General features: G+C 37.9%; 1 protein-coding gene across 19 annotated transcripts in view; it reads right to left on the minus strand.

Annotated features, from left to right (window-relative positions):
• Positions 1 to 12,888, minus strand: part of LOC117431964 (serine/threonine-protein kinase BRSK2-like) — a 213,987-nt gene extending 201,099 nt beyond the window's left edge. For 9 of the 19 annotated variants that reach the window (XM_059001922.1, XM_059001918.1, XM_059001925.1 and 6 more), the window contains exon 1: positions 12,417 to 12,887. In XM_059001922.1, coding sequence (XP_058857905.1) covers positions 12,417 to 12,510 — 94 coding nt within the window. In that variant the 5' untranslated portion in view covers positions 12,511 to 12,887. Of the gene's footprint in view, positions 1 to 12,416 lie in introns of all 19 variants that reach the window. The other 10 variants (XM_059001912.1, XM_059001916.1, XM_059001915.1 and 7 more) reach the window with 2 other exon arrangements.
• Positions 12,889 to 27,685: the final 14,797 nt, after the last annotated feature.

The following is a 27,685-nucleotide window of genomic DNA, read 5'->3' on the forward strand; positions in this document are numbered from 1 at the left end:
TACTTAAAGGAGAGACCTTATTCAATCATGGTTTTCAAAATAAGTTGGCGATCTGTGTGATCCACCGCCTAATACTATATTTTTACTGGCTACTTTTATTAAAAAAATATTACGATTATTTTAGGGTCACTTTCAGTACATAATCGCTATACATATGCACCAAAAAAACAACAAAAAACACATTCCTTTTCTTGCAATATGTGTAGCCTGGTGTTTGTCAGAGATATTGCGGGTTCATGCATAGAGGCTGTATGCCTTTAAGAAGAGAAACATGCTGGGATATCAGCTGAGCCCTTGTCATCTGATACACAAATACTTCAGTGCGGAGCGGTGCTGTATTAACACCAGCAGAATACAGTAACCCCAGGTTTCATACAACAGTTGTTGTGGTGGTGACTGGACGTGTGTTAGTACTGTTGTGTAAAAAAAAAAAAAAAAAAGCTTAAAATTAACAAATTGCATTCAATAAATTTAGAAAGGTGAATAACACAAATAAAAACACACAAGGTTTGTGTGTTCCACATGTGCCAATAACCAAAAATATTTTAATAAAAGGCTGTAATGCAGCAAACAGCTCAATAATTTTACTTTTTTTGTGAACTCCAATAAACCAACGTTATCTTTCGCCAGTCAAATCGCAGAGTGCCTAAATAAAAAGTTCAAATCCCAAACTGATTTTTCGTCTGTACATGTTCTTTAGCAGCTGCAACGTTGTTTACCGTCAGGCGTTTAAGGATAATTTCATTGCGCAGCGGATTTCCTAGTTAGATGACGAGCTGACAATAACTCTTCAACCAAGGATGCAAGCACTGTAATTGAAGACTTTACCATAATGAAAAACAGTATTGTGGCGTGAGTTTTGTATGAAAGCAGGGCCAGTTGTTGCAGGGAAAAAACTGACCAGAACTGACCAGAAAGGTGAAAACAGAAGCCACAGAAATACTTGCGACTGTAATTAGGAAGTCTTGTATTGCAGGGCCTTGATGCTCCAAGTCAGTTTTTCTTCTTGTTGGTCTTGCCTTGCTGTGAGCAGTGCTGAAATAAAGCTCCTTCATTGCACTAATTGGAGTATTTTGTCAGACACTACAAGCAGACCACTACTAGTCTAGCACATGCTAATACCATGTAAAAATGCGCCAGAATGCAACATTTTAATCCATTTTATAAAAATCCCATTTCAATCCCCTCCCACACTCTCCCCCCTCAGCGCATTGCGCCACTATGAGATCTTACTACCTTGCAAGTGCCACATACCTTAAAACTAATTGAAAACCCTGTACAGTACTGCCGATTTATAAAGCAGCACACCATTGATTTCACAAGCCTGGTACTTTGAAGCCTGCAGTGACTGCTTGGCCTCACTCTGGTATACCATTGGGGGGGGGGCCATGTGACAAAGGAAGAGATTGACCAGAAAGAAGCAGATTAAACATTCAAAATCTATCGTATGGTACAGTAATGTGTCTGTGACCAAAACATGTATTTGTTGTACTTGAGATGTAACACACACACACACACACACACACACACACACACACACACACACTGTTAAAAGATTTTTCAAATTACCCTTTAATGATTTAAACAATGATGGAATGTAGATGACAGTTTAGATCAATTGAACAGACTCCATTATATATTTATATAAAAATAAAAACCTTACTCTATTACGTTCCACTATAATTTACCAATACCACCTTAAATAATCACAGCATACAAATCACTGCAATCACTATAAATATTAATAGCAAAATGCTGCTGGCCAGGGGCCACAGCTTACAGGGTTTTGGCAATGAAATTCTCTTTCACTCCTAGCAAAGAATGGAGGCTCTTTTTCATGTCTACAATACAAAACCAGGGAAACATTGCTGAACAAGGAGAAACATTAATGACTTCAGGAGACGGAGCAGCATACACTGGAAATAAAGCCTGGGGGTTTACATCATCTCAACCTGTTTGGAGCTGTGGCAGTTCTGGTAGCAGCTTCACAAGCAATCCAGGACAGGGAAAATACCAAAGAGCCTTTGGAAAGCAAACTGCATGGCGTGCTGAACAGAATCTTCACAAGCATAGTCTCATCAAACATTAAAATAGCCCACCTTTGTAACAAACTGACCCGCAGTTGTAACTTCTCCAATTGGCAATATAAGCACCTACACCAGTTCCCTTCTTTCCAATGCCTGACTCACCTGTGATTCACTGAGTTGACAGACACAGGTAATAATATCCTGGCTGAACGGATTGCAGAGCAGGTACAATAACCTGTCTGCAATATACCGATTATCAGTGGGCATGAGTACAGTACCAGTGAGTCGATCGTCCTGGCACATGACTCAAAGATCCTCTTCCAAATTAGAAAGGTATTTTTATGAGCACACAGTAATCGTTTTAACAGTATCTAAAGTTTAAGTTTTATCCAGGATTTCCATAAACACATGAATAGTTACAATATGGTGTGAGTTTACAATAAAGTGCATTTTTATTATCAACTCATCCATCACCGATGTGGTCTGCTCTATCCTTTCATTTAAAATAAATACACAACTGATTAATATTGATGTTTTTCCTCTTTATGTCAATATCTAGCTCATGAACAAACCGTGAAATATAACTTAACTGTGAATTAACTGGATTTGTGCCTTACCTAATCGTGAAATAACAATGGAAAGCTGAATGGTATGTCAAATATTACTTGTATTGTAACACTTGAAATGTATTTGCTTACGATTGTAAGTCGCCCTGGATAAGGGCGTCTGCTAAGAAATAAATAATAATAATTTTTCAGAAAAGATACAGATTTGGCTGAGTTTTCTTGACACTATCACCTTAACAGATATAGCAGGTGTTTTTACCTGCAGCAAGGCAGCGCTTGATGTTTTGATGTGATGCAGACACTCTCTGTTCTCAGCCAGGGAAATCCAGATTAAACCAGTCCAGTATTTACATGATGCCTAAAGTTAAAGGGTACTTAAGGCCCTTTTTTATTTTATTGTGTAACATGTTCCCATGTGTTGCTGTAACTGTTTAGGTAAGGTGTGTGTATTGTTTTAAATTATTATTATTATTATTATTTACATTTTGACCACTTTTTTAAAATTGCATTCCCTGCCTCAAGATGGCTTGTACCCGCATGGACCTCTCAGAACAACATTTCCCAACATCTTCCTGCTCACCTGTAAATCTGAGCATGTATGACACCAAACAAAACGCTTGCTTTTTCTTTTCTTTCTACTACTCCACAAGGAGCTACTGCTTATTAGTTTGGCTCAAATTACATTTTTCTTTTATTGCACACAAGACAATTCCCTCTTAATAATGGGTCAGCAAGCCTTGAATGAGGACAGGTCCTGCTTTGTAAACAAAAATGAATAACTGCAATTAATTTAGGATTTCAAAGACTTATTCAGCTTTATTTTTATTGTAATTTATTGCATAAATGGTACCAGAGAATATAAAACATCCAATGGATATTAAAAATCGTAATAAACTGATATAGGTTCTGTCCTAGTTTACTGGCTGCAACAAGCCATTAAAACAGGAAATGGATATAGGCTTTATTAGAAGTCATAAAAACATACTTTTAAACCTGTAGACTACAGTATATAGTGTCTATTAAACTCACAGTAAGACCTTAAACTGCTCTGCAATGGAAATTTCAATCTCTGCACACAAAGTTCTCTTTATAACTACAGCTTAAAACGGAGATTTTAAATTTGCACTTCATATACCGGTAGACCGACAGGCTTGAGAGATTTCCGAGGTCCCTTCGTTCGTCTTTAAGGGCCCGTTTCTATTTGCACTGTAGGGCTGAATGGGTTTGTACATGGCAAGGCCCTTGTCAAAATGGTGAAGATGATTCTGTTAGGTCTGATGCAGCTCGGCGGAGACACAGTGGCTGCAGTAGCCAGATGGCAACGCTGTGATGAGAACCAAGTAACTTTACCCTTGTAAAAACTGCCCATAGTAAAAGTACAGAAAAGTTTAATAAAGCATAGTGAAAGCATGGTAAAGCATGGGTAAGTTTTATTAATAAACATGGCAAGCTAGGGTAAACTATGGTAAATGCATAGTATAACCATGGGAAAAGTATAGGAAAACTACAAATATTCCGTGATAAACTTCAATCACCATAGAAACGGAACAGAATAGGGGTGTAAGAATTGTGTTTAGTTTTCTAACCGGTTCCACTTTGACATGTTTAAACGTCAACATATTTGGAATATTGGTAATGACTCCGATTACTGGTTACAAGAAGCAATATGGTTTAAAATAAATGACAAGTATTAACGTGTATAAGAATACACAGTGTGTATATAGAATACAAAACAAATAAATACTGAAAACAATTACTTTTCTAATAACTTTAGACACAATTTGAAATGTTTAATGTTTGGCTCATTTTTAAACAACCTACTTCATTTTTTTATTTTATTTGTATTGCAGTCTGGTGATGAACATAGACTTCAAACTGTGTGTAGCTACAGCGATTTCCCTAAAGTCTCAGAGGTCTTCTAGTATGTGCACTGGAAAACAATGCATGTTAAAAACTACTATTTAACTATTGGTTGAATCAGAACCATCTCATTTCTGCGCAGCAGTGTGGAGTAGTGGTTAGGGCTCTGGACTCTTGACCGGAGGGTTGTGGGTTCAATCCCCAGTGGGGGACACTGCTGTTGTACCCTTGAGCAAGGTACTTTACCTAGATTGTTCCAGTAAAAACCCAACTGTAAAAATGGGTAATTGTATGTAAAATAATGTGATATCTGTATAATGTGAAATAATGTATAATGTGATATCTTGTAACAATTGTAAGTCGCCCTGGATAAGGACGTCTGCTAAGAAATAAATAATAATAATAATAATAATTTCTCTTCAAAACTATTACCCATCAGGCCCTTCCAGTCCGGGTCTTTTTCAAACCATGTTCTTCAATGACTTCATTATACCTATTAAACCTGCAGTGGAGTGGGGCGGCTGAAACAGTGAGCCAGCAATGCTAAATATCATCCTGAGATTCCAGTAACCAATAAGCCAGGCCTCTACTAGGATCAGTGAATCAGCACAGAACTTGCTGAGAGTGTTGTACAGTACTGGGTACATTTATTTTTGCGAGCTGCTTGGAATAAACTTGTTAAGGCTGACAGGATAAAGAAGCATCCAATTAAGTTCCAATTATTGTGGTTTTACACAGGCCCAATCTACGGGTATCACATTTTATTGTGAAGGAAACCGTTTTTCAACTGGAGCAAAAAAACAAAAGGGAAAACACTATTGTAATTCATCCTCCAAAACCTGGAATTACACTAACATTATACTTCTTCATAAATTGTACTGTTAAGTTTATCTAAGCGCTTACATAAATGGTATTATATTCTTCACATACATATTTACAGTTTATAATCCTAAACATTTACATACCATACAGGTTACAGTAATATATACAGCTAAATACCATATAGTGCTTGTCATGGGTTGTCCAGAGTCTTAATTTATGATAGAACATAAATGGAAGCCGTGTCGAATGTGTAAAATTGACTATTGCCTTATCGAGAACAACCGCCGATCTATACTTAATGGAATCAAGCTTGTATTAAAAGCTCAAGAAATGAATACAGCACAATATTGATTTTAAATACCGTAAACCTGCAAAGCATAATTGGGTAAATTAATCATTTTAGAGAAATAATGTCTAAACATTTGTGGCAAGCGTGATCAGTGCTTAAAGCTGCAATGTCCCACAATCATGTTCAATTTGTAAATGAAGTTCATTGGTATCTCTAGTTTATTCCATATATACAGTATGTATAACCCAATACATTCTCACTAGTAGTTTCAGCTGTAGGGGCATTCCCTTAAATATATACTAAGAACTGGCAGGTTACAAGTTTTACAGCTAGGTGGGGACCTACTGTAGAGCCAATGGAAGTCAATGGAATCAGTGAGTCGGCTGAGCCAGGCTTCAGACCAATCTCCCTCTCTCTACAGCACACATCCTTTATTTGTTGGGGCTCTCCCGTTTTTTGGACACATCCCTCAGACAACTCTCATATTTTCTCCTGTATTTTGCTCAAAAGCTTCTGTTAAACCCTGTTTGGTCATTGCTACCATTTCAGCTACTAAAATCATGGATACCGTGTCACGTACGGTCTGTGGTTACTGCATTCCCCGTCTGTATCCAGCAACGTTTAGGACAGTGGCAGGCATGCATTCATTCATTCATTCAGTGCGCGAGGCAAGCTCACATACTTGGCCATCTGTGAGGGCTGCATGTGCGAATCAAAATCAACTACAGTGGACCTGTTCACAAACTATTGACTGCTGCCGAATCAGCCACCTACAACTACAGTACAATAAGAACCACTGAGACCACGAGATAATTTGATAGTGAAGCTTCTCAGGGTTGTTTTTCTGTTTAATATTTTTCCTTTTTAAAAGCAATTAGAAGGAGCACCAAATCACAGTCTATCATTCTACCAAATAATAAAGTGGAATAGTTGTATGCCTGTAAGTATTTATTTGAATTCAGACCACAAAGATTTCAGTTTACAAAAGTTCCCTTATTTTGAAAATGATTGTAGACACACACACGCATGCAGATGCTGTTACATCTTACTACAATTATATACGTCTGAATTTCCCTATTAAAGAAACTGCATATAGCCCAGATTGCTCATACAAATTTCTCCACAAAAAAGAAAAGAAAAAAAGAAGCTGTATTCCTACCCTTGACCTGAATCTGGGTCTCCTTACAGAAACACAGCAAATTGCGCTGACTGTCGTCACTTTGCTCCTGTTTCCAGAGGGACCACCACTGTACATTAGGGAAGCAATACTGTATGGATGATAATTGCTTTTTTTTTTTTAATTTAGTCGGTCGGCAATGGTTGTTTCCCCAATTTGGAATGCCCAATTATTATTTTTATCCCGGTTCACCGCTGCAACCCCCCGGCGACTCGGGAAACAGAGGCTGAAACACTCGTCCTCCGAAACGTGTTCCTGCCAATCCGTTATTTTTTGCACTGCTGATCCACAGCGAAGCCACCAGATCTATAGTGCCGGAGGACAACACAGATCTGACATGCGGTAGACTTTTAATGACACATGTCGGCAAACTTTATTTTTGCACTTTCTAGCAAATGCACTGTAATTACGAACTCCCTTTTGATCAGCTTCTAGCGCATTCCTGTTTTATGTGTTCTCTTTGCTGTCCCTTTTTATAAGTAATATGCACTGGGATTCACAAACTAAAAAGAACGAAAGTCAAATACAGTCAAATTTAATTTTCGTCAGAGCACACAGGGTAGTTGGTTCACTTCCGCTAAGCGGAAATAAGCTTAGTTCGTATTGTTTTCAAAGCACACAATTAGAGTTTTATTTTAAAAGCTTATTTTTATTTTACACCGATATTAGGTATTGTAGGATTTTGGTATCATGATATGCCGCGGAACACTACTTCTAACTAGATCACCAAAAAAAGTTGACTTCAGCTCTTGGTATAAATAAAGAAAACAATTCAATATCGTTCACGCTTTGGCACATCAATGTTAGTGTTTCCACAGGAGAACATTAGAGCCAAAAGGTGAATAAGGAACAAACAAATGCACATAACCCTATCAGACGGCTTCCTAAAAGTGGCCAAAAAAGGATGCTACACAGTATGTGGTGAAGTCATCAATAAGAGAAGGTGGGTGGAAGCACTATATATATATATAGAAAATGAGTCACTGATAGGGAAACCACCTTGATTGACCTGCTGTCATTGACAGGTTCCACTCATCTCAGCTATTATCCTCTTCATCAATATGATTTCTGTAAAATGTTATGGATTTCTTCAGGGCTAGAAAAAAAAAACTTGGGAGAGTGACTTAAATCAGCACCTAATCAAATCCAGACTTTCCCAATGATCGGATATCTGATAATCTCTTAAATTCATTCGTTCTTGAGGGGATGAAGGACAAATATTAATATCAATAAATATGAATCTAAGACAGTAATCCTTTACATGTGTGAAAGCAGATCAGTTCAGCTCAACACTGTTAATTAAATAGTATCCAACTCCTACCCTTGGTATCCATAATCTTTCAAGACTTTAAACATCTTTAAAAAAAAAAGTTTTACTCAAAAGGTTTCAGTGCTGCTAACATGCCTTGCAACTGACTTTTGAACAACAGACTACCATGACTACTAGCAGCAAGTGGATTTCATGATACTGTAAAACAGGATATTTTTGCGGCAACTTAATTTCGCTAATGGCCTTCAAGGTCCATTTTTGCTGCAATAAAGCGTTACGTTTCTTTTTCTTTTAATGTATGGCACATGTATGAATAATATATTTCACGGCACATTAATTTTGCACATTTTTAATAAACGCGAAATTAGCAAACATTTCTTGCTCGCAAAATTTTCTTGTTTTACAGTATAGGCCATGAGAGGGCAACTACAGCATGGCACTTTTTAATCTGTCTGTAGCAATGTTATAAATCATATAATTGAACCAATTCAACCTGATTTAAAATGACCCAGATCCCCACCGCCCCGCCAAGCCAATATGTCTGTGTGTGCGTGAGACTGTGTGTGTGTGTGTGTGTGTGTGTGTGAGTCTGTGTTTGCGCAATTTATTTCGTTCCCCTGCCTTTATGAATGTGTGTACAAACTGTTGCTGTGTATGATGTTCCTAATTGGATGAGATAACATTTTGTACAGTGTTGGTTCTGGCTGCTCAAACTCAGCAAAATTACATCTTTTATGAAAAAAAAAAAAAAAAATTAAAAAAAAGAGGCATCCTGAACAATGTGTTAACTTACTCACAAAGACGGTACTCAGGAACTGCTAGTAAACCTAAAAAGCGTATTTTTTAAATGCACAGGATGACATCTGTACACAGGATAAGATGTACTGGAACTTTGACAAATCAGTAACTACTACTGGCTGATTTCTTATAATTACAATGCAAAGAAAGAACAGCAGCAGTAGCAATAGAGTAGCACAAACCAATAATTTGTCAGTGTTTAAGCCTAAGAGCCAAGAAAAGCTACATTAAGTCAACCAAACTAATGTAGAACAACCACCTTCTTCCTCCAGCACAAGAGCAACAGGTCAGAAAAGCCATTACACAGTGGAGGGAACAGGCTGCAACCTAGAGAACTGGTACTACTGTGACAATGACAGAAGGAGCCAATCACTGCAGCTGTCCCATTCTGAATACAAACTTACTGCAGTGCAAGCGCAGGCACACACACACAGGACAATGAAATCCCCACTTGAGCAGATTCCATTATCAGGACCAGCATGGCCACTGGATGAGATAGCAGGGATTTTATAAACCTGCTTGCCCTTTTTTTCTATTGATTTCTAATCAGCTTCCCGTAAGTGACTGTTCATGAAGCAACTGTATTAAATTGTGTAAGCCACAGACAAAGGACTGGAACCAAAATAAATGTAACCTACATTGTATCATTTACACCGCAGTGAACTAGTTAGTCCAGATTAGTCAGTGTAGTCTACAGTACAATGTACAGATCTTTTAAACTATCAAGTGGGCTGAAGGAAGAGAGAATTTAATAATAGATAATGGGGAAGATATTTGTTTATCCAGGTTTGACATAGAGACACGATTAACTATTCAGTCAAACAGACACAGTTACTGCTGGATTTATATAACTTGTAGTTATTTTAAAGTGTTCAATTGCAGATTGCCCTAGGAGAGCTAAACAAAGGATCAGCACTATAAACACAATCTGCTGTACAACATCTAATCATTACAGTACAGTACACAAACACCAGAAGATACTGTAGCAGGGGAAACATCTATGGCTATTCTCAGTGGAAGTAACCTGAAACAGCATCTTGGATGAAACTGACTCATTGATAGAGTAGACTTGACCAACAGGGTAGCCAAGGGGTTGGACTAGACCACTGCAATGGGTTAGGCAGTCAAACCAGTTAGTTAAACTTGAGAGCCGGGTAGATTTGCCTGCTGTCCCAGGAACCTCTTGAAAAAAATGCTGCACTCAATAATGCTAAAGTTTGAATTGAAAATAACCCCCCCTGATGCACTTGCTCCAAGCAGTGCAGGTCTGCCCATGTGACCAGCTTGTACCACCCAGGTGTTTAATACTTCTGTTTGGCAACCTGTAAAATAAATTGATCAAAAATGCTTGAGGGGGAAACAAAAAAGCACTCCTGAGTTGCTTTAGAAAACTCTTAGGGTAAGCTTTTATTTTTGCATGTGTGTATGAAGAGGGGGGATTAAATCTGCAGCTACTGGCTGCATACATGTGTTTGCTTAATCACATAATGGAAGTGCAGCATTGTAGTGAAATAGGCAGATCTGGGCAGGCACCTCCATCTCCAATAACAGGCTCCAGTTTAACAAAGCAGAGGAAGCAATCAGCACTGATGGGTCAATAAAACCACAGAACATGGAGAACCCCACCCCCACCTCCTCTACATGGCACGTTTAACATGTTCACAAGTGGCAGACCTCTCCAGTCAGGAGAAACTGGATATTTATACATGTGTATAACAAATTTAAAGATGGGCAAGCAAATTTAAAAAAAAAAGCTTGCACACTCAAGACAAATATTTGAACAAGCCTCATTGATAATATTTCTGGTTTAAATATCAGTAGACAAACTATCTATGAAGAATGCCGAGAGATTAAATTCATTCTGAAGGACTAAATAGACGCTTACACTGTGAAAGACATTTTCAAACAGAGGTATAGTAATGAACAGCCATTGAGCGTCACAGTACACATTACCCACACAGATCTCTAAAACGTGTAATGGAACATTCTTTTGAGCTGTATGCAAAATGTAACATTTTAAATGATTAAATAACATCTGACACCAATCCCCACCAACAGTATATAGGGATTAGAAAATAAAATACATCTGTTGAAACAGACTACCAGTATTTATTTATTTATATATATATATATATATATATATATATATATATATATATATATATATATATATATATATATTGTTTACGACAGACTGCTTGAATACAGTACTGTATATGCTTTTTTGTTAAAAAGAAAAAAAACATAAATAAGCCTACACCAAAAACATAATAATAATAATAATAATAATAATAATAATAATAAATTTAATGATTGATTGCATTGTGTCCAGACCAATTACTATACATCTGCTCGTGTCAGGCAGCTAATGACTGCTTGGAAATACCTGCATGTGCCAGTGAATACAGTAAAAGCCACAAGAGCGCCATGGAAAATAAATCAATGCTAAACCGGCGAGATAGTATTTCAATATATGATTCACAGGAAAGTTTGTATTTTTTTGTTTGTTTTGTTTTTGAATAGTCGGTGTTGATGTTCCAGTGGAGTCGGGGCACTGGCACTAAACCCCCCGAATAAATTTGGGGACTGCAGGTTTTGTAACCACACAGCAAACGAGCTGAGCAGCGGCAGCTGTGTGAGCGCCTACGTTGAAGCTTTTTTAGACAACAGATGGGCAAAAACACCCTGCAAATAAATCGGTGCTGTTTTGGTGCTGTACAATGAATGTTGCATCACATATGCATCTGCCAGTGTTCGGAGTGATAGTGTATATTGCTCCTTAGCCGCCACCGCACTCGAATTTTACATTAGCCCAGACAGTTTCAAACACACACAACCCAGTTCTCGTACGATAGTGTGTGCCATTTGTGTTGTATTGACAAGATATCAATTACCGACGCATTACCAGAAAACACAAAACTTGCTTTTACAGTACTTCACAACAGGAATCAGTGCGCATAGGTTTCCTTTGACGAAATTCTCTTTTTTTACAAAAAGAAAAGAAACAGGGCTATAGGCAATACCAGGTGCCTTCGATCTTTCAACAATAATTGCTGCTAATGAACCCACACCTGCCATCTCTTTATGCCGTGTAATTTTACACCAGTTTCCTTTCTCTTAACATTAATAAAATACAGATTTCCATTAATGTTACGCAACGTCTACTGCTATATTAATATCCATCTTGTTTTAAAAACCTTTGTACTATATAAATAGGTGCTATAACACAAGGTAATTATGTTCCACCCAGATTACCAGCCCATAGCCTGCATACATTACTAAGCTTTTTTTTTTTTTTTTAATGAAATATTGACAAGTTTTCAAACACTTTAAAACCATAATGCAAAACACATCCATGAGATAAACCAAGCAGTACCACCACACAAAAAAATTAAAAAATAAAGAAAATACGATTAATGTAAAACACCCGTCCCATACTTAAAATTCACTTCTAGTTATCACAACGATAACAATAACACAAACAATAATAATAACCAACGTGCTTCGTTTTAAACGCATTAACTGCACCGGTGACTTTCATTCCAACAACAATACAAAAAACAATTGCATGATGTCATGCAAATGAAACATATTTAGGAGAACCGACCTGTCTGTCCTTTCCCCAACGTTTTTTCAAGGCGATACGGTCCAACACATTGAGCATGCTGAGCTCCGCTGATGTCTCTCCCCGACAATGACATTTTGTTTTCTGTGATCAGGATTTCTTATGTTTTATTATGGTTATATTCAGAGAATAGTGCAATGTTTTAAATCCTTTTCAATTTCTCTGAAGATCCTGAAGAATTTCTTTATTGTGTTGCTTTAACTCCCCAGCACCTGTTTCCTCCCGTTGCTCGCAGTCTCGCTGAATGGAAACGACTCTCTTTTCTCCTTTGCAGTGTATGGACGCGAGCGCTCTAGTCTAAGATCCTAAGACCATTGTGCTAGGACTAGGGAGACCACCACGCTTAGTTCTGCCTCTATCAGAGCTGCAGAGCACTCCACACACAGCGGCGAGTTCAGACAGGAACATCCCAAGCCGTCGTCGCTGATTGACACGGAAGCCGACCAAACAGAACGCATTTGCAACTGATCATACTATAGAATTAGGTTAGAATGTCTTCTTGTTGCAGTAAACACACACACACACACATACATACAAATAAAAAATAAATAATATTACATGATTGATGATGTTTATTTTTCGGGTAAACCATTAGGTAGTATGTCTTTTTTTTGGTTTAATACTGTGCATGTTCAGTACATTTTCTGTTCAATACATTGCTATACTCTTATCAATGCCAATAAACAAAACATCAGATCAAGTTTAGAGCAAGAACTGTGCAAGGATGACACAAGGATAAATAATTATTTCATGCATATTTTGCACAAAAATGCCATGTTTATACTGGACCATACTGTACCTTGATGATGCAAGAAATTTGTGGATCTCATAAGGCATCTACAATATGTTAGTTTAGAAAAAACTGCAAGGATTGTGTAAATTTTGTGTAAGGTATTAAACCATAGCCTTGTGTCATCCTTGCATAGCTTTTGCATTTAACATGCTATGGTTCCCCGTGTCCTAGCATGTTCCTTGCACTTTTTCTTGTATCCATAAGGCAGACACAGGGGACAATCAATATTGTTGCCATTCCCTAAAGCTTGCTTTTTTTTTTTTTTTCAAAATTCCTTATTCATAGAAAGTAGCATTTTAAATATAAGTCTTGAGCTGACATGTATTGAATGCATATTCAGGTATAACAGTCTATATTCATAAAGCATTACCATACCAGAATGGCAATAAATATTTTTCACTCTTTGCAATTGCAGTGCTTTATGAGCACTAAGCACACAGTTGTCAGAAAACACTACATTATTTGTTTGTCTCCAAAAAAGAAAAGAATAGGATGGGGAGCAATTGCTAAAACAGGCAGATAATCCCCCTGGTGGACACTAAACACATTACAGCACCATTCTCTTTGGAGAGGGGTGCTATTCGATTTATATTGTATATGATATTTATATTTCATCATTACATCATTAATATGATGTGTATAAAGATAATTATACCTAAGCCAAGATTTTTTCACTTTTAATTCTTTTTTATTATGATGTTCATGAAAAGGTGCTTGTGAAAAGTAGAAGACAGAACACTTCAATGTTTATCCACAGAACTGTGAGATAGCACAAGCAGTGATAGCACAAGCTCCACTATAGGGACCAACCTCATAGGAGTGAGACAGTTCGGTCTCCCTGGCTATCCAATTCTTTTGTCCAGTGCCAATTGTGATGAATTGTGTGGTGGCTTTGTGATGTGGACAACTTCTCACAGAGGGCTTAATTGAGTAAACCAAAATCATTTCAGTTACCCTATAAAAGATTAGTGTGGTGTACCATGGTAAAATCATAGCAAGGTGCAGTACACATCATAAAAGCAGAGTGAAATCATGATAAACCGCGTGTAACAGGTAGTGTTGTGTGATACATTGCAGTTGCAGATTCTGTCCTGTCCTGACGATGAGATGAGAAGAGGTTAAAAGCTCTAAAACCAAGAATGCAGACGATCCCGACTCTTTTGTATTGTGGTTAAGACGCACAGGGTCACCGGTTCGCGCCCAGCAAGTATAGTTACTTTACTGCACAACTTTACCATGGTAGATTTGAACCCTGGTCTATAAAAGTAAAAAGCAAAATGTGTTACTTTATAAGCCTATCTCATCCATTGTAAAATGCTATCAGTATAGTTCTCCTGTTTTACTAGCTGTTTTGAAAATTAAATAGCTTTCTACTGCTGAAAAACACACATCATTTCCTATCGATACCAAACCCATCCCATGGTTAAATGGTTACAAATCTGGTGATCCCAGTCGACATCAAGCATGTCGCCAAAACAGCAAAGGCTCTTCTTGCTGAATGTAGAAGCAGCTCAGTTTCTTGCTACAGCATGCACCGCTTCACCATTCCATCAGTGTTCAGTGTTCAAAGCGTATCTCAGCAGAAAGCTATGATAATCCCTGATGGCCCTCTACTGGTAGGTGTAAGGATGCTGTCACAGTCAAGCACACTATGGAATCCTATGGTGTAGTCAGTGTTATAGCCTGTATTGACAAACGCTGCTTTCAGAAAACACGCTACATTTGACGGTAAGAATAATATGTGTACAGAGCTAATAGAAGTGGACGACCGGTAAGATTTATGGAAGTATTTAGTTTGCTTCTACCACTTTAATGCTATTATAGTAAATATTTAATGATCTTCAGAGTAAGTTGTTAGAAGACACAGAGATTGTTGAGACGTGGTTTTAGGTGTAGATGGTATAGCAGAGTACAAGTAATGTAGGCTGAAGGCACAGAAACAGTAACCTAATGGGGATCTGGGATCTTCTCAAGGACCACACAAGGTCCCCAGACCACAGGTTGGAAAGCTCTGCTGTAGTGGAATCAATGCTGAGCTGACAGTGCTGAGAAAAGCCTTGCCATCTAACAATGGTTGATGGGTCGAGGATTAATTCATCCTACAGCAAGACAACAAACAGAAACATGCTTCCTAAGCCAGCAGGAACTACTGGGAGTAGGAATGAGCAGGTGTGCCCGCTTGAGCGACCAGATTGGTTTCCAGTCAGTCTAGTCTGGGATGCACAAACAGGAATGAAAGCACAAGGCTTCCAGAGAGACAGTGGGGATCAAAATGTACTATTGAAAAAATCTGTACCTATAGGGACTAAGTGGTGTCTGGGGCCACAACTATCACTTTGGCATTATGTTTAAACATCAATAGGTAGGGTGTCTCAGTGGCTCACCTGGTAAAGACACAGCCGTGTCATACAGTCAGAGGAGCAGAGGTTCATGTCCTACATGTGCAAATTTGCAGATCTTTGCTGGAGATTCCAGAGGGAGCATCACATTGACTGTGGGTTAGGGAGGTGAAATCGTCAGAGACGGTTTCTCTTCACTGCACTACAGCGACCAGGCATCTGGTGAGCGCAAGCAGACACCTGTCCTGCAGGGCTGGCCTTTGTCCTTCAGGGCCGGTAGCCTGCCGGCATTCTGTTGTTGAGCTCCAGGGTGTAAAGAGACAATTGGCATGGTCATGGGATCAGAGGATGTCCATTGTTCTTCAGTTCTCCCATTTTGTCACAGTGATTGCTGCGGTGAGGAAACATAATTGGACATTCTAGATTGGAGAGAAAATTAAATGGGCAAATTATGACAAAGAAAATTTATGATAAAAAATAATAATATCAGCAGACGTTTACTGTTTCAAATATATTATTCAATAACAAAAACAGACAGTTTTGTAGTATACATTTTACCATATATTATATGATAATTGTATTTGCCTTGCATAAAAAAAATACCAAAATATATGTTGGTTTCGAATGGGCTGCTTACACGCTACAGACACTGAAAGGTCTCGGTCACTGAAAATAGATGGAAGGTCTAACTACAATTTACATGTCTTCATAGTTATTTGTATCTGGCACTGTATAAAGCCTAATACTGTATTCTAGAGAGATACTGTAGCCAATGACAGATTTTGAAAAAATGTAATTATGTTAATAGTAACCATATTTTGCAGCTTAATAACATGAAAACACTGGGGTTATATACAATTGTCAAAAACAGTTCATATATCTTAAGAGGGGTACTTAAGTATAGGCAATTATAGTAAAAGGCTTTTATTACAAAAAAGTACATCACAAAAACAATCAAAATAGGGTACTTAAGAGTAGATAATGTGCCTAAAATAATCATCATTACTGAGACGTAGCGTCTTCAGGCCACATGATTAGCCATGCATCTTTAAACACATGCACAGTACATGTATAACATGTCAAATATATAGATTATGTTGTTTATATACAATATTCATTTAAAAAAGTAAGTAGTGAAGTTTAGAAAGCTGTATCAAAAGTAATTAAGAAAGGCGATGCAATATGGGACTCAGGGTACCTTTGAAAGCAATATCAGGTGCTACCATAGCAAGGCTCTGTACAGTAGGAAGGGATGCATCTTAGTCAATCCTATCATGATCACGTTATGCATTAGTGGCTGGCGCCCCCTATACTGCTTTATAGTAACTCATTGTATTTGCTTCCCACGGTTGTCATATGCTTTACACTAAGGGCCTGATTACAAAAGCCTGGCAAGTGCAGTAAATTGACTCACTTTTATCAATTTCAAAAGTACAAATTTACTTTTGCATTACAAATTACAAATGAAATGTAATGCTTGGGGATTTGCTCAGTTGAAGAGCAAATTCATATGGGGATGACATATTAGAGTTATCTTAATTAACATATTTTTTTCTTGCTTCGATTCACTTTGTATCGCTTTCTGTTTCAGTCAGCACATGCCACTGCAACACTCTGCCGCAAGTGGATCTGAGGAATACCAGAGAGATTCTCTCAAACAGTAAGAAATACCTCACAGTGTGAATTTAGTATTCCATCCACTAGGGGGACAGGTAATAGTTGCACAGGTGGACCTGATGTACTTGGGAGTTTAGACATGATTCTGAGAGCTCTGCTAAGGACAGAGGGGTGCTTTACAGCGTGATGGCTGAAACAGATCATTTGGATGGTGACTCTAAACAAGGAGAATACATTAGTAAAGATAATCAGAAACAGAATGCATGACTCAGGTGTTTCAAACCTGCTGGGGAAATTATTTTGGCTGCACAGCTGTAGGGGTAAGGTGTTTTCTGAGCTGACAGCACACTGGGGCGTGGAAGTATACTCCACTGAGAGGTGGTGGGAGGAGACTGAGGGAGGGGGTGGGCTTTGCTTTAATAATACATTGTTAGGTCACTTGACTTCCGAGCATGTACAGGACTTTGAAGTCAGTCACAACATCTGCACTTGTTGTGTTTAATCAACCCCCTTGCTTTCAGAGTCATTAAAACGTATTATATTGTGCTGCTGGCACAGCGATTCAGAGGACAAAGACATCCCGCATCACGAAGATATTTGGGCATGTGCAGAAACATCACTTGCCAAGCTATCTTTGCGTGCCAAGTTAATGGCTTTTCACATTTAGGAAGCACCTAACTATGTATTAAGATTAAGCATTAAGCATTTGATTAAAAAAAGCAAACTTGTATTCTGAGTAGATCTTCCCAGTAGTGTATATATATATATATATATATATATATATATATATATATATATATATATATATATATATATATATATATATATATATGTGTGTGTGTCTGTGTGTGTGTGTGTGTGTGTGTGTTTATTCTTGGATAAACATCCACCTGTACTGTTCTTGTCGTAAGCAATCAAGGTTCAGTTTCTGTGTTGTTATTTTTCCATCATGGTTTGGGTAAGGCTGGACAATCAGTATTTTTTTGCTAAAAGCAATTCAGAATGCAACAAACACATAATTTTGTGAATAAAAAACACAAAACATAATGAGCACAACAGTGCTGAAGCAGTGTATAGTCTGTTTTAAGAGGCAATTCGTTTGTGATTTAGTCTTCTTTTAAAAACTCTCTGATCATCATGACCGGTGCATATGTGTATGTGCTGGTGTGGGGAATATTAGGTTGGCAGGGAGAGGGTTACATTTCTCCCTGTCAAAACATGTGGGAATGTGGCTGGAGCTGACAATTGAACAAATGATTAAATGACAGCCACAGGTGTATAAAATAGGTGTTCACACTGTTAGAGGGTTGATTAGTGTGGGTGATAGAGGTGCAGGACTGTGTTCTGTGTTCTGTATTCTGTATTCTGTGTTCAGTGTTCTGTGTGAGTTTTTGGAAAACCTTTTGTTTTGGCCCTCATGCCTTTTATTAAAAGTTTTGTCAGTTTTTTTGTTTTTTTTTGTTTTGTTTATTTGAAATTAAAACTATGCATTAGTGCAATTTAACTTGCAGCTTTCTGTGTATGAGTCTCTGTCCGTGCCAATATCATCTGGGCTGGGAAATGTTGGATAGCTGTGGAATAAAAAGCAGGTCACCTTCCCTTATCAAAAATGATTTGTTTTACAATGTTACAATCGATGGCTAACATGTTCAGATTTCATGTGGAACATAACAGTACAGTATATGTGTTCTTTAAGTGTTCTGATTCCACAAGCAAAGCACATGGGGATTAAAGAGTACAGTAGTTCTGAAGGCCTTGGCATGTGTGTTCTATTAAAAATGTCTCTGATTCTTGCTTCCAAGGCTCAGTGGCATTAAATATGCATACCATGCACCCACTGACTTGGACTCAAACACAGAGGAAAATCAATAATTAAAAAAAAGAAAAGAAAGAGGCACCAGCCCACATAATGCAGGCTTGTCAGTGCAAAATGAATTAGCGCCTCATCTGCAAACTGCCATCAGAACGGCAGAAGTGACCATTGTCCATCTGCAACTGTTTAAAAAATGCATTTTAATCCCACAAACCGTCGCTCTATTGTTTTTACATTGCCCGTCCATAAGCATTTGGTAAAGCAATATGGTTGAAAATGTGGAGTAAATATAAGTGAAACCCACCATTGATGGAGGATGTGTTAAGTAAAGCTTGGGGAAGATGTAAAGAATTTAGTCGCCTACACTAGACTGGTGAACTGCTAACATTCTTCTTAACTCTTGTGTAAGTGATACAGTATGTACTTACAAAATAACATTTTTAGTAGACTGATCACAGATATATTTTACAAATAAAGCTTATAAATGCATTGTTGATTTCTTGATTTAGCAATAGATCAAATGCATTGTTTGTCAAATGATTCATTTGAAAACAGTGCTTCCAATGAATCTGAAATCTTTGATTAGGAAATCCTTAACCATTTTGAACACTGGCAGGCATGATCTCATTAGAGTATTTGATGGTCTCCAGTCAAGGTATCTTTGCAGCTTTGAATGTGCACCTAGATTTTCACACTTTTAGAAACCTTTAGTTTTTTGAAAAAGTTCCTTTGAAAATGAGATTCTGAGGTGGATGATGGATGATGATTTTAATATTTTAATATCTCTGGCTTACCAGGGGTTTTAAATGAAGTCTGGTAAACTTAACCTTGCACAGCAAAACGACAATCAACTTGTGGGGACGTTGCTGTGCTAATGAGAGGTAAGAAAATGTGTTTTCACGCCTCGGTTTTATTACCCCTTTCAAACTGAAGGAGTAATGCACTTCATTTTATTGATAGGTCTGACAAACAACACATTTTATGAAGATCTATTCTACAATATGTTTACACAGCCCTGGAGAGCCAAGTCTTCATGAGACGCGCATTTACAACTTGATTTATGAAGGTGCTCTTAATATCTAATCACACGCAATTACTAGCTATTTTAGGATTGGACAAAATAAAATTGAGAGAGACATGTGAACAAGGAAGAAAAAGTCCACTTATTCTAGCTGAACCATATTCTACTAGAAGTATAGTATATTCTTTAGAGTATAGAGTACAGATGGACATAGTAGATGATCCAGCAAGGGCCAATAATAACAGAACAGCCAGTGTCATCAGAAACCTGGGTCCCAAGTCATCTATCTAAATGGTTATTGGTAAACTGGTGTTATTTTTACAATATTTGGTCTATCCATTTGAAGTGATATTAAAAGGGTTTGACTGTATTCAAAATGAACGCAGTATCCAATGCTGGACCAGTTAAATATACATACAAAGGTTTACAATTGTAATTCTGCCAGTTTCCTTTTTTTCATCTATGCTTTGACTGCATTCTACTTTCACCAGAGTTTATCCTTATGTTTATATGGCTGGTTTCACAGTCCCATATTAGGAAAACAAATAGACCTCTGGTTTGAAGAAAAGTGGGAATTATCATCCCACACAGGTATTCCTGGTACGAGTGAAATTGTTAAATATATTGAAAAAAAACAAGTGTTTTCTTTGTAATTAAAGCCCAATGATTATAATGTAAATAATTACAGAATAAAATGCAAATTGTAGCAATCAAGTGGAGAATTTGGTGCTGGCAGAGATAATTAGGTTTGTAGTGCCTTAATAATTACACAGCAGCTGATAGTGAATTCTGCATAAAATCAACAAGAGCACAATCAGTACAATTATATTAGTTAGGCACCATAATTATTCATGTCCTTTCAGAATTATTATTCCTACCCTACCGGGACTTCGTCTATTAGTATTCTTTTTCTACTCTAATGTCTCATTGGCTTTTGTGCTTAAATGACATGACCCTCGTCCAATAGAGGACCTGCTGACCTGCCGCTGCATTGTTCTATTATTGCTGTGCAATTATTCCAGTGGCACTGCAACAATTTTTATAGTGCGAGTGCTGAAAGCCATTGAACAAAACTGTAACCCCTGTATATGATGGAAGCCATGCAAAGCCAGGGGGTGCTACCACACCCCCAGCACCCCTAGTTCCAGCGCCCCTGAATTATTCTACAAAATGTTTTATGACACAGTTACACTGTAAGAGCTTTGTACAGTACAGTATATGTCATCCATGCCTTAAACACACAATCCTAAAACTACAGTAACTCTTTTGTCAGGAAGACGAATGTTTCGACAAGTGTCTTTTTTTCCTTCAGTTTTGCATACAATCACAGCAAATGTTCTATTCTGTACTCCAAGAAAAGTTGTAAAGTGTCTGTTTGTACTGCATGGTTGTGTGTGGTTCAAACCCTTCTAGTGCCAATTTGCTGGTCTTTGCTGGGACTCACAGGGAGCGTGGCATTGGCCTTTACACTCTAGTGGTATTAGCAAACTAAAAGCATTGCCAGGCACCTTGCCAGCCCAGGAGACTTCAGCGCTCAGTAACAGTGGTGAATGGAAGAAGGCTGGAATGGTCTTCCATTCATTCTCTGTCCTCCTGATCGGTATGTGAGTTGCAGAGGTGAGGTGACATCCAAATTGAGAATTTCAAAGCCGGTACAAAAAACAGGAGATTAAATTGATTACAAATTATAATACTTCAACAGAACTACAAGCAGACTACGTTACCAGCACGATAATTCACACAAAAAATGATACTTGTGTCATTTTAAACTGCCATTTGTGTATGCAAACAAACTGGAATGCCAACAAAGTCTGGTTGCTGGTGAAGCAGAGCATCCAGAAGACCAAACAATGAAGAATGTAGTGAACAAACATTGTAGAAAAATAATGTAGTGTTAAATTGAACATGAATACGACATACTACACCTTTAATGAAACTAAACTCTGGAACAATGCGGTGAAAAGATGCCAAGAAATGTTATTTAAGTGTAAAATTGAACATGATTGTGGGACACCACAGCTTTAACATAAGCTCTCCCGTGTTTCTATACAAAGCTGGGTTCCAAAGCGTTCCCTTATTTGTGGAGATGTGTCTCCACTCTTAAGCTGGCTTGCATTACATTAGCGGAACAAAATAGGTGGCTGGCTTACTAAAAATGTCACAGTGTATTGAACTAGTGATTAGATTAGATATGCCTTGAAAGGCTGCGAAGGTGGATACTACTGACATTGTGAGTTACACTGAAACATCTATCATAACTAAGTAATTAAGGCTGTTTTTGTATTATTATTTTTGTTATTAACACTGCTCTGGGCTAAGGAGGAAAAAAAAAACCATTTCTATCCACTGATTGCTGTGTAAATGACATGTGCTGTGTACGGATTTCAGACACCAGGCAGCCCCCTCTACCTCGCCTGTGCCCCCCCTGCTAGACCGTGGACGTGAAATTGTTACGATTGCTCTGCTGTCTGAGGTTATTGATTTGAAAAGGCTCCCTTGTATGACTGCACAGGGAAAGAAGGATATTAAACTAAATAACCAACAATACACAAGGGGGGAACCAGCCAACTATACAAACACACACTCACACACACACGCACACGCACTCACACACACACGCACACGCACACACACACGCACACACAAATACAATCATGTGTCGGAATGAATTTGGCAGTGTTTTCTAGAGAGGACAGGCATCAATGTTGGCACAATACTGTGCTAGTGTCTTGACTCAATGAGTCGGAAGATTGCAAACTCTTTATATTCTGCATGCCAGTGACTCCTTAAATGCTTTGGACACAGTTGTGCTGAATCCTAACTTCCCTTCCCAGATGATCTTTAGCAGAAATGCTGTCATGCAGTACTAATGGGCATTGGTAGCACCTATCCACAATGAGTCATTTGAAGAATGGTACCTCTGTGTTATTTTAGTATAACAATGGAATGAAACAATGAGAACTATTACTCCATTGCAGTTTCATATCAGTACCAGTATGCTATCATATCAGGACCACTGTTCAGTAATTATTTTAAATCCACTTTGTTCCTATTGCTGGTCTGTAGTAGGCTCTAATAGTATTTGGGATAATGGTATCTCAATGTCATATCTAGAACCAGTCTGGCTTGCAAATTCTTGTACTAAATCATTGTAGATATAGCAGCAAGCATATTTCTGAAGGTTGTTACCTTGATGACAGATCACATTTTATTAGGACACCCATCCTAATATTGGGTTGGCTGGCCCTTTGCCAAGTCTGCCAGGATTCCGGGATTTTAGCCCATTCCTCCAGAAGAACAGCCCGAATCTGGATCAGTAAGGTAGGCACATTCAAGTTCACAAATGCATAGTTGGATTGAGATTTGGGGATTGTGCTGGCCAAGAAAGATGACTTAAGTCGCATGTACCTTGATGACCTAGTGGCAAGGACGTTTCAAGTGATGGGATATAGAAGGCTTTAAAACATAGACACACAAACAGAGTGTAATGTTTTCTAGCTGTGATTTTAAAAGCGAGCTGTAGATTTTAGTAAGTGGTTTTTAACAGGGTTAATTGGGGAGAGAGCTAACTGTAGGTCCACCTCCAGCTCATGCCAGTCACTCGAGTGTTTTTACTGACAGGGATGGTCATTTTTCCTGAGGAATCAAAAGTACTGTGTTGCCATCATAAAATATAAACCATGCATCTGCAGAAAAAAAGGTTAAATACATTTTGTTTTGTTTTTTGTGGTTTAGTCACAATTTTTTACAGACTGCTGGTAAAGAGAGAAATACCTTCCTGACAAAAAATAAATGGAAAGAGGAGTCACTGTTTACCACCATTATAATCTCAGTGTATCACCCAAAAAACACTAACAGAACCAATAGCAGTGTTACCAGCAATAGGGACACAACATGTCTGACACAATGATTGCACAGTGGTCCTAATGCTTACTGAATCACGCTAGTACTGATACGCTACAATGTGACTTCACTGCATTAGCAGAATGTTTTGGTTCATACCATTATGAGACCAGTGGTATGTACAAATGTGAAAATGTTTCCAGTAGTGCCTTAGTACAGAAGCATTGCATTGCCATTGTATTGCCACTGTCTGCATCGTCTCTATACCCGTTGACACTGTCATACAGCCGCCAGGGAGATTGATTGAAACCAGCAGTTTGGACAGACGCTCGCTGGGGCTGGAAATAATGTTAACCCTTCTTCTCCTCCAGAACCGCACATAATGTAATCTTGGTCAGGGTTCTTATTTTCTCTGGCGTGCTATCAAAGCTGATTAGAGATTTAAAGCAGTTGGTCAGGCCGTCTCTCAAACAGCTGCAAGATTAGAGGCAAAAGCCTATCATCTGTGAAATGAAATTCGGGGCAGTGTTTGGAAAAGGGCATTTAAGAAGAAATAAGGAAGTACCAGCAAAAAAGGAGGATGCACAAACCTGACCTTTAAATGTATCATTTCCATTTAATGTCCTCGTACATCATGGTATTGGAGGTTGTCAAGGAGGAATGAATAAATCACTGCTTTCACCCAACATAGAGTAGCTTCCCGTGGAGAACAATTTGTAATGCAATTGACCATTGGGATACCATTGTAACACCATGAACTACAGTGAAGAAACCCTAGATTATCAAAATGATGCACAGTAGTAGTGATGGCACCTTGGCACTGCAATGGATTGTATTGAATTATACAATGTGTATTGGTGTCCCTTTTATTCCATTGGTACTGCATGTTAACATTTGAAAATGTTACCACACTGGTACCCTTTATAAAAGCATGCCATGGTAAAAGCATAGTAAAAGTATACATGCAAACATGGTAAGGAATAGAAAAGTATGGTAAAGCACAGTAAAAATCATGGTTAATCAAGCATTGTAACCACATAGTAAACTGCAAAACTGCAAAAAGTTAAACTTTAATAAGGGTCCATTCTACTAATGTAGCGTTGAGGCTGAATTTGAGCAACCACTGCCTCTATAAAAATGTGCATTATAAATATCATATGAAAGATACTGTAATTGAAGACGGAATCTATGAAAAAGACCTAAGAGTTTATGTTGACTCAGAAATGTCTTCATCTAGACAATGTGGGGAAGCTATAAAAAAAAAAGCCAACAAGATGCTCGGATATATATAGTGAAAAGTGTTGAATTTAAATCAAGGGAAGTAATGTTAAAACTTTACAATGCATTAGTAAGACCTCATCTAGAATATTGTGTTCAGTTCTGGTCACCTCACTACAAAAAGGATATCGTTGCTCTAGAAAGAGTGCAAAGAAGAGCGACCAGAATTATTCTGGGTTTAAAAGGCATGTCATATGCAGACAGGCTTAAAGAATTGAATCTATTCAGTTTTGAACAAAGAAGACTACACGGCGATCTGATTCAAGCATTCAAAATTCTAAAAGGTATTGACAATGTCGACCTGAAAAAAGAAACAAGGACCAGGGGTCACAAATGGAGATTAGATAAAGGGGCATTCAGAACAGAAAATACTTTTTTACACAGAGAGTCTAGAACTGGGATCCTTCAAGAAGCTACTTGATGAGATTCTGGGATCAATAGGCTACTAACAACCAAACGAACAAGATGGGCCGAATGGCCTCCTCTCATTTGTAAACCTTCTTATATTCTTATGTTCTTATGTTCATTGTACGGAATCCTTGCATTGCTATTGCAATGCCACTGTTCTGCCAATGAAGATAGTTTGGGAAATAGTTCACATTTCATACAGCATGTCCTTCCCTTCTTTTAACTAAATTCACCTTCATTTAATATGTGAGTGTGTTAGTGTGTGTACAGAAACATAGCGGATTCCAGCAAGCTACTGATCCCTGGAGGCAAGGGCACAGGCTGGGGAATGCTGGACTAGTAGGGGTCACTATAGCGTGATGAGATGAACTTTGTCTAGATGGCTTCTTTCACTGACCCTGCGAGAGCCCAATGGCCAATTCTGAAATTAGTAACATGAGATTGATTTAGCCAATCAAAACAGATGAACAAGCGTGCTTTTATAAGACTGCAACACATGTAATGTATAATAATGTGTGCATGTTCTGTAGCAATTCAAGGAAGGCACTTTTAATGAATCATAATAAGCATTTTAACATATGGCTGCTCTATCTTAGCTCCCACCAATATTACCGTAAAAACAAGAATGCACCTGGATTCAAGGACACAGAACCCCCCACCTCCCCCACTATGACTGCACCCGTGATAAACAGGTGTTTCTAACGTGAGATACAGACAAGTGTTAGAATGATGATTAGATTCCATTGTAAAGCATTCACGTAAAGGCCAAGGATTAAAAGGAGCTTTACACATCGAGCAAGGTAATCATTAATTAGGTAAGAGACAAAGAGAAATGGCAGAGATGACAGACCACTTTGGTGCATAATGTATTGAATTCAGATATCACAAGCTAAGCAGTAGTGTTGGGGCTGGACTCTTGGCTGTGAGGTATTGCTGTAGTTGAGCAGTGGCGATAGTGACCCAGAATAGATCTCTCTCTCTCCCAGCAGAGGCAGATAGACAAACGCATTTCCTAACTAAGGCCTTCGTTAGTGTTTCTTAGAGTTTTAATCAGGTAGCAGTGGCTTGTTACCGATGGAATATTTACACACATGCAACATTAGTAAACACAAGCTGAAGGATGGACAAGTGTAATTAATCCTGTGATAACAAGATGCTGCTATTTGATTCATATATGCAATGCTTTGGATATTATAAAGCTCATGGTTCGCATTACAGAGGTGTTGGGTATGGAGTTTAGTAATAAAAATGACATGTGCTGTGTTTAAATTAAACTACTGCAGAAATAATGCATGTGACGCAAGTTTAATGCGAGGATGTAGTACAATTGCACAACTGTAATTACATGTATAGCAATATAACAGTGTGGTTGAGAGTATATTTACATGGCTTGCGTTGGATTGGTGCTGTTACTGCGTAAATAAATGTCTATCTGTGCTCCTATTGGCTGAAACGACAATGAGGGTTCTATAAACATTATTAGTACTCATTTGTATCTACCGACTATAATATCCTACTTAAATAATACTGGGTCATAATCTACTTGGATATGACTTCCTAGTGTACTTCTAATAGTTTACAATTAGGACTGTTAGACAGCCTCTACTGGCTTATCAGAATAGTAGTAGTAAAGCAGTTGTAACCTTTTTGTAAGATGAAGTGTTCAACAAGTAAACAAGATACACATTTGTGTAAAGAATGTAACCACTGTAAAGTATACCGGATTTTTTATATAGAAAAATAAATAACAAATTGTCCCCTAACTAGTTTAATAGTGTAAAACAAGCAGATTTTACTGATCCAGTTTTTTTAAAACTTTGATTTAATGTTAGTTAAGAAAAAAAAGGAATTACAAATTAGAACAGTGAATATTTTATTAAATGCCATATGTGCTTTTTTTAAGTAGGGCATGTAATCTGCCATTTCATTCCTTTTGATCTTCTCTCTGGATATACAGATGGGATCACAAACTTCTGGGATGCACAGTTGAAATATTTACGGTATTTATTTATTAACAAATATATTCATAGGCTTGCAGGAATTGTATTCAGTATTACATGAATGTGTGTGTTGCTCTGCAGTATACTGGAAAAAGGCTTTCTTGACCCAAATAACTTGGACATAAACACCAGATTCTAA

This window comes from Acipenser ruthenus, chromosome 27 (genome assembly GCF_902713425.1).
Source record: "Acipenser ruthenus chromosome 27, fAciRut3.2 maternal haplotype, whole genome shotgun sequence".
Lineage (NCBI taxonomy): Eukaryota > Metazoa > Chordata > Actinopteri > Acipenseriformes > Acipenseridae > Acipenser > Acipenser ruthenus.